The sequence below is a fragment of the Rissa tridactyla genome, chromosome 8 (genome assembly GCF_028500815.1).
Source record: "Rissa tridactyla isolate bRisTri1 chromosome 8, bRisTri1.patW.cur.20221130, whole genome shotgun sequence".
In the NCBI taxonomy this organism is placed as follows: Eukaryota; Metazoa; Chordata; class Aves; order Charadriiformes; family Laridae; genus Rissa; species Rissa tridactyla.
The window spans coordinates 46823768-46837178 of NC_071473.1; the positions used below are offsets into that span (position 1 = coordinate 46823768).

The 13411-nt window shown below is 37.0% G+C and overlaps 1 protein-coding gene across 4 annotated transcripts in view; it reads right to left on the bottom strand.

Annotated features, from left to right (window-relative positions):
• The window catches only part of SPATA6 (spermatogenesis associated 6), a 46052-nt gene that overhangs the window by 20453 nt on the left and 12188 nt on the right, over nucleotides 1–13411 (bottom strand). For 3 of the 4 annotated variants that reach the window (XM_054212662.1, XM_054212661.1, XM_054212664.1), the window contains exons 6-10: nucleotides 11045–11125; nucleotides 8024–8302; nucleotides 6286–6373; nucleotides 4528–4568; nucleotides 2603–2763 (exon numbers count right to left, since the gene is read on the bottom strand). In XM_054212662.1, the coding sequence (XP_054068637.1) occupies nucleotides 2603–2763; nucleotides 4528–4568; nucleotides 6286–6373; nucleotides 8024–8302; nucleotides 11045–11125 (650 nt within the window). The remainder of the gene's footprint in view (nucleotides 1–2602; nucleotides 2764–4527; nucleotides 4569–6285; nucleotides 6374–8023; nucleotides 8303–11044; nucleotides 11126–13411) is intronic. The other variant, XM_054212663.1, reaches the window with a different exon arrangement.

Sequence of the window (13411 nt, forward strand, 5' to 3'; positions counted from 1 at the left end):
CCAACCAGTCTGTGGGGGCAACTCAACTGCGTTGACTGAAGCTGGACACACATCGTGGGCAGGAACTGAAGAGTATGCATGTACCATTGCTCCGCACAGGAGCTACAATCAAAATGAGAAGCAATGCTGTACAGCCACATTGCTCTGCTTAGTGTCACTTTGCAACACTAGCAAATGCTTTCCTTGGGTGACCTAAATAATGAAAAATGTAAAAATAAAAGTGCGAAAAATAAATATTCAAAACTTGGCTGACTTCTTCAGCAGTAAATCTATTTACAGTTCTGCTTCTGGCTCAAACCCAGTGGAAAAGGGGAGAGGATTGATTTGTGGTCTCTCTAGCAGACTTACAGAAACGGACTGGAAACTGATAGAAAAAAGGGCTCAGAGGACCTTATGCAAGACCCGAATTTCTTTATCACTGAAAAGTACTGCAGTGGCTTAACAACTACTCAGCGGTGCTTCGGGAAGTACTCCCAAGAAGGCAGACATTCACTTCACACTACTTTTTTTAAAAAAAGGGGAAAAAGGGAACTAAAGGTTAAGGTGGGGAGTCAAGTTTCATATTGACTGTGGGTTGACGAGCATTAAAAAAAATAGCCTGGATATGCTAAGGTCTTTGCCTTTGTAATTCAAAAAAAAAAAAAAAGAGAGAAAATAAAAAAATACTGGGAGATAAGACACTGTATTCTTGCAAGTACACTAACACTGGAATACTTTCAGTAGTACTGATTTTCTCTGTATTTCTGTGATCTGAACAGCAGCGTCTGCATGCATTTCCAACCACTGACCTCTGATCCATGTTTGTCATTCCAACTGTAGCTCTCAGTACACAGTCAGCTAAAGCCATTGTTATCTCAGCAGCATAAAAGAGAGATCAATTTTTTGTAGACTACGCCCTTTACCTTCTCATTTTGAATTTTTTCTGATTACAAAAGTAAATACTTATATCTTTAACATAAAGAAATGTTACATCTCTAAAGAGCTGAGAAAATTTGTTATAATAATAAGAAAAAACATAATTTCACAAGATCACAAATCTCTTCTGGAGAGGGGCTCATAAAAAGAAAAAGCAAGAATATTCAGATCATTTCAAGATTAACTGACAGATGACTAAATTACTATGCATGTAACAACATACAAGACTTTCCCGCCATCAATATAAGGGACCCTGCCAGCTTTAACTACAATCCATTTTAAAATTTAACACTACCCCCAAGGGAGTCCAATTGAAAAAAGACGGATAAAAAAGTCACCGTTACAATATCTCTTCCCCAGACATGGGTAACTAATGCACAAACAATGTCAGAAGAGAGTGGGGAGGTAGACAAGATGACAAAGAAACCTCCTCCAAACCCCAGACACATCCTAATCCCTGTGTAACAGTTCGTAAGAAACACTATTACACAGAACAACAAACAAGCAAGTTTTCAAGCGGAGGAAAATGTTAAAACACCAACTTGATCTTTATAAGTATTAAAAATTCAATCCCCACCTGCCATCTGTCATTTTTCTTTTTAAAGAAAAAAACTGAGACAATTTTTCTATTTAAAACAAAGAAGAAGCATTAAGCTGTGCGTAGGTTATGAAATGCACCCTGCGAGCATTGACTAACTGAGGTACCAATGGTGCCAAGGATGGAACAGCCTGGAAGGAGCGTGAACTAGCCACCAAAGGATATCTCCAAGTAGGGCTTCAGTAAACACTTCAGCACGTAGGACAGGACATCAATTTGATCTTCAGCTGCTCCCAATTATTTTATGTATTTGCTTATTCAGGCCCAGCTTTGTATATAATTTTTCTACTCGCAGAAAGCTGTCTAGTAACTGAATGTACAGTAGAAGCATTGTGCATCAAGTACAAAATATTAACCCTGGGATTGAAATCCACTGAACTATGGGACGTTAGAAACTCTCTCCACCCCAACGCCACTGGGGTCAGTGGAGACTACTAAAAAACCTAATTTAAACACAGCAATTAACATCCACACAATTGCTGCAGAGGCCCACACTTCAACCCAAACAACACAACATCTTAGGATGTCAATATAGCAAAAGATTGGAAAAATCATACACCGACTAGATTAAAGCTAGCCCAAGGATGTTATGCATGCTAATCACACATCTGACTACAGAATACAAGTATGTGCTTACAAACACTACGCTGAACAGCAGTCAGAAGGAAAAAAGGTTTCCAAGTACCTCCCGTAAAGCCTACTTGACATGTATCTATCTTTACATTCCTGAGATTCGAATTGCTTCTGAAACAGTGATTATTTATTTATCTAAGTATTCTTTGTTTTAAACGGACACTGGCAGACTGAAATCCGGGGCTTCGTTGTTTCAGAGAAGGTTAGTAACAGAGTTGTCAAAGATCATTTTCATTGCCATGTTATTAGGATTGTATTCATTAAGCAGAGCGGTGATAGCAAACACAGCACCTGAGGAAAAGCCAAATGACAACATAGTTGTTGGGGAAAGATTTTTCAGTCTCTTCAGCCTGCACACCTCCAAACATGCAAACTATAGTCATGCAAGTACTGTTAATTATTCCAGAATTATTAATTATTCCAGAATTTCACAAACAAAGCCAAGTCATTCTTTACCTTTCCCTTAGAGAAGATCGATTTAGCACAGAACTTAGAGAACGCTTCTGAAATGTCGGAGGTGCTGAATGTTCTAAAAAACCAGCAGAATGAGACTGTTTGTTGGGTGAATATGAGATCCCATCCTCACTGCAAATGCCTTTCCCATGAGTAGATTTTGCCTGTAAAAAAAAACACCAAACCTTGCTAAAATTTATTATGACTATCAAGACGTACAGTCTTCATATTTTTATTTTTCAAACCAAAAGGTTAAATATTGCACATACATGCAGGAATATCTGCCTGCTGGGGAAAGAACAAGGACGCTCATTTCCTTAGAAAGAGCCCTGGTCTAAATTAAATCAACACGTGTCAGAGGACTCTGTTGATATCTAACACACCATCTTACGGCAAAGTCTAGTGTAACAGCTCTTTTATCACCTTTTCTGACTGCACAATTTAAAGACTTACCCCTCCCAGGAATCTCACAGATTCAGAATGATGCCTGAGACACAACACAACAACACAAACCTCAGACCTCCCCTCAGCTTGGAACCCCTTGTTCTTAAGATATTTTTTTTCCTCATGATTTGCTATTTCTGAAGGGAAAACTCAGGCCCATCTACTCATCTTCTATTCACTCTTCGCCATACTAGTTACTCCTTTCATAGTTCCTCTTAATCTGAAACATATCACTAAAATGTCTCTATGGGTTACCCCATTTTACCTGGAATGCGGACTTTTACAAGAGTTTTTTCGCAAAGCTGAGTCAAAACCCCCCACCACCACCACAACAAAAACAGACCACCAATAATCAGGTTATTCATTAGCTCTTTCCAGGCTGCAGGGCCTTTTTTCCTCAGCTTTGGGAAACAGCTCCTCTTAAACAAAGCTATATTACGTTTCTGGCAAGAAAAAAATACATTCTCTTCAGCCCTGATTTGGTGAGAATCACAAGTAATTAGAGGCCTTAAGAACATGATGAATTAACCTGTAGCTCAGCTATCTCCATTCTCCAAACAATGTCTGCTCCTAAAATCTACTTTCCCATTGGGGGACAGAAGAATGGGGGGACAACACAACCTTAAAATAGCCATCATTTAAAAAAAAAAAAAAAAACCAAAACCAAAACAAACCCCAATGACATATTTAGCATTTTTAGTAGAAATTCTCTGTTTTCCTTACCGTTTCTCATCTACTGCCATGGAACAATCCTGAAGTGGCACAATATACTAGACTCATGTGGTACGCAAAACTGCCATCCTTGGTAATAAAGTTTAGAATCTAACAAACAAAAGTGTGCTTAACATATATCAAGGTTTACCCTTTTAATTCCCCTTCTATCCTCTTCCCTATTATCATCAGTTTTCTCTGCCATTAGGAAATCTAAGTGGGCATACATAATTAAATACCTAAACCCACAATTTCCGCACTACTTCAGGAAGACAGGCAAAAACAATTAAATGAGGATGAAAAGAATAAAAAACATCAAAAAAAGGGAACCCTGACATTAATCTTCAGATCCACAAAGCACCTAAAATCTGAAAAAGCAAGGATGTGAAAACACTGAACGGTGGCTTGCCAGTTGTACCAGTGCTACCTTTACATACCATTGCAGAATGAACTGTGCTCTCAGAATGAGTTGGACGGCAAATGCAAACTGCCTTTAAAGGCTCTTTTACAGCCTTGTCACAAGCCTTAACGCCAAGGAGAAGCAATTTCTGTACCTACAGGCATGAATACCTTATAGAGTGTTACGTTTCACATTTCTATTTGTAAATAATCTGTCAGCAGGCCTAAAGCAGGTTAGATCAGATTTAAAATATCTCTTTCCTTGCTTTTGATACTACAGTAGATAGTTTCAAAAATACCTATGCAGGACAATCCTTCTCACTCAGAGCTTCCCAAAAAACAATTTGTAAACAACAGCACTTTAAAGTACTCACTTTGTCTTTCTTGGGTCTGTAGCTGCCGAGAAGAGAAGGATCTGGAGAAAGAAAAAAGGTGCATCCCAGAAGAAATTCAAAAGAAAAATCCAAATGTTCTAAATTTTATGTAATCTTTTACATAATAGATTTCTGCTCCTCCCAAACAGTACTAAAGCAATTTGTTATTATTATACATGGTGAAATTCTAAACAGTCTGCTCAGAATATTTCAGGAAATCACTTTCTTTAGCTGAAAACAATGACTTCACATTTAATACAATGTTTACAACAATGAACCGGTGTACGCACTGTCTTCTGCATAGATGGAAGTGGCACATTTTTTTAAGCTATTAATTGCCTAAATCAATACAAAATCTAGCTCTACCATTCACAAAAATTTTCACATACATTACACTACCTTACTAACCTTTTCTGAACAAGCTTCCCTATGATCACCTCTCCCTCCTTTTATCACCTCTTCATTCCTTCCTTCACCACTAACCCACAAACATAAGTACGAAGCCCATGGAAACATACATGGGAAGACTCCTAGGTCCATACCAGGTTAGGATGTTTCATCAATGTCAATATGCACATCATCCCTGAGGGACTGACATTAAATTATGTCTGGCTTCTTGATCTGTTACATCAGTTTGTATTGAACAACCCCCACACTGTGACCCAAGGCCAAAGAGGTACTTCTATGCTGTACAGCAATGTAAAAGACACTCCTCTATAAGCTACCTGCATGAATAACTCAACTGTACTGTCAGTATTAAGATTTCTAGGCATCTGTTTTTTTCAGAAGCTACAGTTAGACTTCAAGACACGGGCAGGTGACCAGTGAATCCTCTGGATATTAATAGTGAGATGGATTTTGGTCTCCTTACCACTGGCCAGAAACCACCAACTCATTTCCTAAGTATGTAATGGTATCAGATGATAATAGGTCTGTCACATTATCCAGTTACTACAGATTGGTAAGTATGACCCCAAAGGGAATGTGAAACCTTTAAAATCCTGCACCCAGTGCTACTACAAAGAACAAATGTAAAATAACAATTTCATAATGATTTGCTATATAACAATTTATAATCGGTGAGGAGGCACAATAAAAACGAGGCAGAGCACACATAACAAACAAATACTGGTGAGACTCATTAAAATCCTCAAATTGCCAGACACATGCAATAAAATCAAGTTTTAGGGTACTTCCTTAAATTTCTGGTCCCACACCTTTTATTAAGCCCTCGATTACTTATACCAATGAATGCCAAAGCAGATATTCAAGCACATCCTTGACACTGATTAATAATGGTAAGTCACTGATCCACTACTCACAAATACTGTTGAAATAAACATTATTCATTTTTGAAGCAACAGGGACCTTGAACTTCAAAATCATCAATACTCCAAACCTGATCAACACACCCACAGACTGTGGTGCAGATCTGCTCCACTATCCAACTCATCAAAGCAAGTGGAGTGAAACAGAGCACTCGCCTGGGCTTTGGTATTTTCTACTCCTACTTTCATATCATGTAGAACTATGTTCCAAGTTTCATGAGGTGAAGAACTATCCAAAAGCCACCTTCTTGCAGCAGTAACTTATACAGTATCCTTCTTATTCCTAGGAAGAAAGAACTTTTTCTCCATTATAGACTGACTTTTTAAAAATAAATTAGAAACCAAACCAAAACCCGCAAAACAAAATAGCCTCACTAAACTACTGCAGGAAACAAAACCATCAATGAGATATATTGTAGAAAATACTGACCGTGGCCTGCCTTGGTCGAGGCTTCTGCTGTGTTTTCTCGCGTGGGACACCAGGCGTGAAGTTTAATACCAGGACTCGGTTGTTCAACCTGACGCAAAAATACTGTTAAAATGCTCAGTATCAGAGGTATCAATTCCTATTTTTTTCTGTTTTCATTCACAAGAATACATCTAGTCCTTTCTGAAATATTTTATTCGTATTTAAATACTATTTAAAGCTATTTTCACAACACTTTGCTCATATTATGTTTATTATTAGCATTACTGCACATTAAAAAAAACAGTGCTAGAATGGTCTAGAAAGTCTGAATATCATATTCTTCAAAGGGAAAAAATGCAGATAGTTTCTCCTTCATCTAGAATGTCTGCAGTCTTTTTAAACAATTCTTGGTATCTCATATTTATTCCAAACTGTTCAGCTCTCACCAAGAGAGATCTCAATCTCCTCCTAATTAAAAAAGTTACATTTAACATAATCTAATTTTAATTTTCACGTAACACAAAATCTCCAGGCCAAAAGAGTCCTCAGCAGTAAAGATGCCTTAAAAGGAGTTTTCTCAATCTAGAAAGGCCATGACAGTCAGGATATGGTACATTAAGAGACAAGCTTTTTCCTTTTTTGTACAAACATAACCAAGCAATCAAAATCAATAATCAGTGTTGAAAGATGCTATAATTAAACCTTGAACTTCACCTATAGATCAAAAAACAGAAGAATTGATTAAAAGGAGTTAAAAGAAAAATATTGGAGAGAGAGAGAAAGATAAACAGTAGATTGATGAATGATTAATGACTTATTAAGGCTAATGTGAATTTCTAAAAGGTACCTATATGTAGAATAAAACTTGGAAAAGAATTCTAAAATTTGACAGGCTATGATTAATTCATTTGTACATAAACTAGAAAAAAATAAATAAAGTGAGATGCAAACTAATTAAATGCTAAATTATCTCAATGGCTGTGACGAGTGTCCACAATTGTACACAAATCATAACGTCATAGCACAGAATCAGAACAATCCCATCTCTGCCCCTGCACATTCAAAGTGATATTCTAAAAATAAAGGATTGTTGCAATCATAAGAAAAATTAAGAGAAAAAAATAATAATATGAGAATGTGATCCTCCAAGAGTCTGGGAAATCTGGCCCCTTTGTATTAAAGCACTCAAACACAGTTTCTTTAAATAAGTACCTAATTTCAGAACAATTTTTCATGTACGGATAGCAAAAAGCCCTTATGCAGGTGCTAAAGTCAGATTGGTTATGAACTCTAAGTCAAAGTGTTAGAGATGTAGCTCTGAGCAAAGGAAGTGTTTCAAAGATCATAGGATGCCAACATAAAAAAAGTTGAAAGAGAGGAAGTGCAAGTGTTCATAATGTGACTAGACACTCTTTCTTTCAAGTCTTATTCAGGAATTTTTAATACTAATATCAATTACTTCCAAGCTGAATTTATACACCTATTATCCTGTCTAGTGCGCTGGAAGAAAAGAAATGGGGCCTCAGAGAATTTAACCAAGATATTCATGAAAGAATTTGATCTTTGTCTGTTACTAACGCAGATAAAAGAAATTTTATTTTAGTTAATTTTACATTTAAATCACTATGTGACAGACTGTTAAGGAGAGAAAAATTATTCATCTAAACTAAGAGCTGAATGAATTTTTGGAGCAGTATTTAGTGAAAGAACAATATTTGATCTGAGCTTAAGCTGGAAGCACTTTGGAGAGAATACAAACCCGTCTAACTACAAATGGAGGTTTATCAGTTTCTCTTCTGAATTCATAAGGACCAAGGCTTAAATGGGACAGTCGTTGCCTGGCTTCTTCTGATAGCTCACACATCCGTCTTTTTGTGTATGGAGATGGAGAACGTGATTTAGAAGCTATTGTAGGCTGCTCGTAGTTCTTTGTTGCTAAGCTCTGCCTGCTTTTCTCAGGTGAAAGGGTAATTTTCTTTGGTAACTTCGTTTGCAGTTTTCCATTTGGGGTTGAGTGATGTACCCGATTCAAATCGCCCTAAAATGAAAAAGAGAAATTATCTGGTTTGACAGCATGAAGAACAAAGATCACTGAAAATAACGCAAACAGGGAACTAATAATTTTAGCAGAAATAGACACCACGTCAGCGGAAGTTCCCCTCACAAAACTACAATCAAATGGCAATTTAAAACCTAACAACATATTTACCATTTTCTCTGAAACCAGGAGGAGGTTAAATCACATATTCCTACATGTTATATTTTAAGGTTAAGTGTCTCATACTTACCCAATTAGCTTTCTCACATAGCTAGTGTAGAGAGACTGTAAAAAGCTAAATTGAAATTTATCCCAAGTTCATTTAACACAAACTTTACCTGGATTGGACATACACAGATTTGAAGCGTTTTTTCACCTGCTTAAACTTTTTTTAACCTTTTAAAATTATTATCCTTTAAAATAAAATACATAAATTAAAATAGAAGCTTGTTTAATAGTTCAAATTATATTCATTCAGAGTTGCCTAAAGCCTCACAAGCAGTGTAATTACATTCTCTAATATTTATGTTTGCTGGGATCATAGTGAATTTATTAGTTCTTTAAACAGTTAAAATCAAGAAGCTATGTTTAGTAAAAAAACCCCAACATTTCCCCAAAAAAAGAAAAACCCAAAAAACTTTAAGGACCATCTTCCAAAGATCCTCTGAAATCATGTGAATATTTTTGCAAAAAGAAGAGGCAAAGCAGCTGTTTATTTGTAAAACTGGCACTTGACATCCAAAATATGGATTTTGTAGCTAAAATTTATAAATATCAGACCATTATCAAATATTGCCTTAGAGGTCTATCTCTGAGTTGATACTGCTTTTAAAATACCTATGTACAGCAGAGTAAAGACTATTTATTCTGCTGTACATAGATACGGAACCAAGGCTATTACAGTTGGACTCGATGATCTTAAAGGTCTTTCCCAACCTAAATGACCCTATGATTCTAGGACAGGAAAGTGGAGGAACAACCAACCTCACCACCTCCCTTCCCACAACATAGGACAGGGGTGTGTGTGTTGGAATTTCCTTGCTGGTACCAGCAAAGCCCACCTAGCAATCAGGACTGACACCTCCTCCAAATAACTATTAACTTCTTCAGTGACTGATTTCAAATTCTGGGAAACTCTTACAACACCGAAGTTTTGTTTGAAATGCACTGTCACTCCTTTGTAATTCCCGGCACTAAATGAGTATTCAATTACTCTACAAGCTTCATAGGTGACAGCACTCTAGATTATACAACTCTTACCAGGCTACTTAGCAGCATGTTTTAACTTTGAATACCGCAGTATGGATACTTAGGCTTTTTGGTCAAATTTGGTCCAAATTCACAGGTTATAAAAGATAAAAAATAACGGCGACTTTTCCTCCTGTTAGAATTCTTTTTCAAGCTTAAGGAAGTTGACATTAGTCTTAAATCTGAATGTTGCATACACTACTTCAGTTCAGAGGAACCCAGAAATGAGATGTCCGGCTTTCCTTCAAGCCTTTGCCTCTATACCCAACAACAAATGAGGCTGAGGTTGTGTGTTTGTTTTGCATCAACACAGTTTGAATCTGGCATCACACAGACTATCCACGCCACTGCCTTTCTCACGCCTGTACTAACACTTGTGCAAGCTGGTAGTGAGCCAGAGCATGGAACTGGCCCAAGCAAAACCAGACCTAATTTTCTAAGGTTAATTTCAATTTCACCAGAAGTAGGCTGTGCTTCTTTTGGCTTATACCAGTCATGAAACGAGACCTTCACTGCAACATATGCAAATTTGATATACCATTCATAACATATTAAATACTTCTAAGGGCATTTTAAATCAAAATGCCCTTATGGAAGTCACCTTCAAGTGAAGTTAGTTTTCTGTCAATGACAATTTTCACTAATTTTTTTTTACTCTTCAACTAAGTATCTCGATACATTTCATTTGCTAAATTTGAAAGAAACTTTCCAGTGAACTAATTAGCAATACCACAAACAGGTCAAAGTCACCTAAGCCTCTTTGCATGCCAGCCTTCCTGACTACCATTCTGTTTTAATGATGCTGCACCATTTTTCAATAATACAGCAAAAAAAGGAGGACGTAAGAGTAACTTTATGTGACAGCTTGTGCCAGGAGATGCAAGTAAAATTCCAGTCCCTGAGACCAGAGAAGAATGCTACCAAATGAACAACACATCAGAGAGGGGTTTTTTTCCTTCACTCAGTCTCTTCAGCTACTTCACCTTTAACTTTGCTTGTTGCAGAAGCAGCATTTCCAGATTAATACTGGTGACAGCCTTTTCCATAAAAAAGTCTTCATTTCCATTACTGTTACCGATATTGTTATGGAAAACAATTAAATTAATTGGTCTGGTTTTGATAATGTATCTTCTCTGACTTGACCTAGCGTTCATTGTCCCACCTTAATTTTAAGTGTCACTAAGAAATGGTGAGAAGGCATCTTCCCACCTACAAATACACCAGGGACTGACACTTCAGCTGATCATAGAACATAGCTGCTGATAATTGTTTCAGATTCAAGGAACTCTCAGCATTTACTGTCATGCACCAAACCCACTCTTTGCTCATACTCGATTAAAAATTTAATCAAGTTGTCAAGCACCCATGACAACTGCTTTAACCACAACAAAAGAATGAGAAAAGTTTGAAGTGAGCAGCACATGCAAAAATTGGAACCAAGGCTATCAATATTAAATCTAGAAATTAAATTGCAAACAATTAAATTATGCTAACCTGTATGTGACTCCTTCCTGAGCTTAACAGACTTTCTGTAATAAGGGAGCTCGTAGAAAATCTCAATTTTGGTGCAATTCCCTAGAAGAGAGACAATAATTGAACATCAAGCTCCAACTCAAGATAAAGGGTATCAAAGAAGTAAATGTCACCTAATGTAACAAACCATTCCTAATTTTCAGCCATTTCCTTTGTTAATTTCAGCCTTTAATAAAGATAATTAGAAAAGACAGAACAGCAATGGTAAATGTCAAGATGCTAACATTTGCATTTCTGACAATTCAATTACAGATGATTATATTGCTTTCGTACAACAATTAAGGACTGACTTTTATTTCAATACATTTCTTTGTCAAAAGCACTTTTAAAGATTTTTCATGCCATGCTATATAACATCAATAAAAAAAAATCCAGTCATGCTCTAGAAGTTTCATTAATGCTAACTTTGGAAACTTATTTATAAATAGTCTCAATTGTGCAATACTTTTTGTAAAAATATTTTGAAAATTAGTCAATTACACTGTAAATAACTATTCATTTGTAACAGTAAGATTAAGAATCCCCTTTATTCTGTAACCATTACAGCAAAGTCTGATTTCTGTTGATTGTCTCCCATGTTCTATAACCATCTTCCACCTCCTCTCAGTCCCCTCTTACACATGTGCCTGTCAAGAGACGGCCCTAGTTTCACCAGTTTGGAGTCAGTGGGGTCCAGCTGGGCCTCCTGGTCAGCCAGCACACATGTACTAATGGACAGCAGGTACTTCCATCTTTACATGGCTAACAGTTCCTTTTCAACTCATCTTCTTTTACTTCAGCCCTGTCTAGAAACATAAAACCTTTGAGAGCTCTACTTCCTGTTCAATTTAGCTAGAATTGGCCAACATACACAAAATTTAGTGGGCGTAACTGGCAGGGATTATGACACACAAGTGTTATTTCCCCAAACGGCAACGTTAAAAAAAGCATAAAAGAACTGAAGGACACATATTCTATAAACAAATGGGAATAATCTGTGTGCATCTTATACAGCTGTGGAGAAGCAAAGAGAGAATCAAGTGTCCTTAGAACTTTCGACCCTCTTTTCTTTCAAAATGGACAGAGTTTGCTGCCCTGAGGCATCTGTGTGCATCGGCATTTGTGCACATGAATACACAAAATCACTGAGGAACGAAAAGGAACTGGTCTGTTTGTGAATCTGCCCCACATTCTTAAGAATGAGCAGGAACTTCATGAGTGAAGTCTACTGCTGAACCAAACTATCCTCTACCACCTGCCTAAACACAAACTGTTCTCCCATATGGGAATATGATCTGGTCCCAGGTTAGATTATGGAAATGAAAATGACAAAAATGCCAAGAAAGCTCAGTCATTGCAATTAACAGAGTCCAGGATTCAATCAAGTCAAGTTATGGCATATAAAAAAAAAAAAAGAGATTTTAAAGCTGACCATCTTTAATCAACTCATTTTTGTTACTAATGAATTGTCAAGTGCTATCAACAATTTAAAAGGACACATCAGAATTACTAAGTCTTCTATAAAAAGCAACAACAGAGCACCTACTGCTCTTACAGAGACTGAGAATGATTACAGAACTGTTAAATGCTTATAGCTAAAAAACCACACAAACTCATGGTTTCTTCAGAAAAATCGTTCATGGAGAAGGAATATGGGATGGCACTCACATGCCTAGGCATGGATATGTTAAAATTAACTTATAGGCCAAAAGCAATCAGAGTTCTTCTCTTTTCTGCAGTTCCCAAACTAGGGATTGCTGAAGGATATTCAGTGTAGCAGTATGTAAAGACTGCCATATAGCCCCAAACATATCTGGAAATGAAAATCCTGCCAGAAAGTTTTCGGGATCTATTCTTCTGCCTCCAGCTTAGTGGTGTCTGCAGCCCTGAGCAGGCTTGTCAATCCTCCTGTACCAGTCATTAAACTGGAGTGATCCGGACAGAATATTAATTTGATCATCGAAAAAATGTAATGTTCATATTTTGAAGAACTCAAGTTAGAAAACAGGTCTATTATGTGCTTTTGACTGTAAGGAGCATGAGTATAAGTCTGTAGTTTAAAAAAGTATACACGAATGTAACAGAAGGTCTTGCATTGGTATGCTAATGAAAGATAGCATAACTAAAAAGAAACTGTTTTAAGTAACATGGCAAATACTGCAGGAGTTTGGAGAATGGAGATAAGAATGTCTGTAAGAAGTCACCACCAGTCAAGGCTTAAACATATTCTGAAAGGCAAGGGTTGCAGAGAAATACAGAAGAGCCAGCAAAAGCCTCAGCTGGGCAATGCTGGACCAGGAGAGATAACTCGAGGCACGTCTTGTATGCGTATTGTGTTTGTAAGCCTCA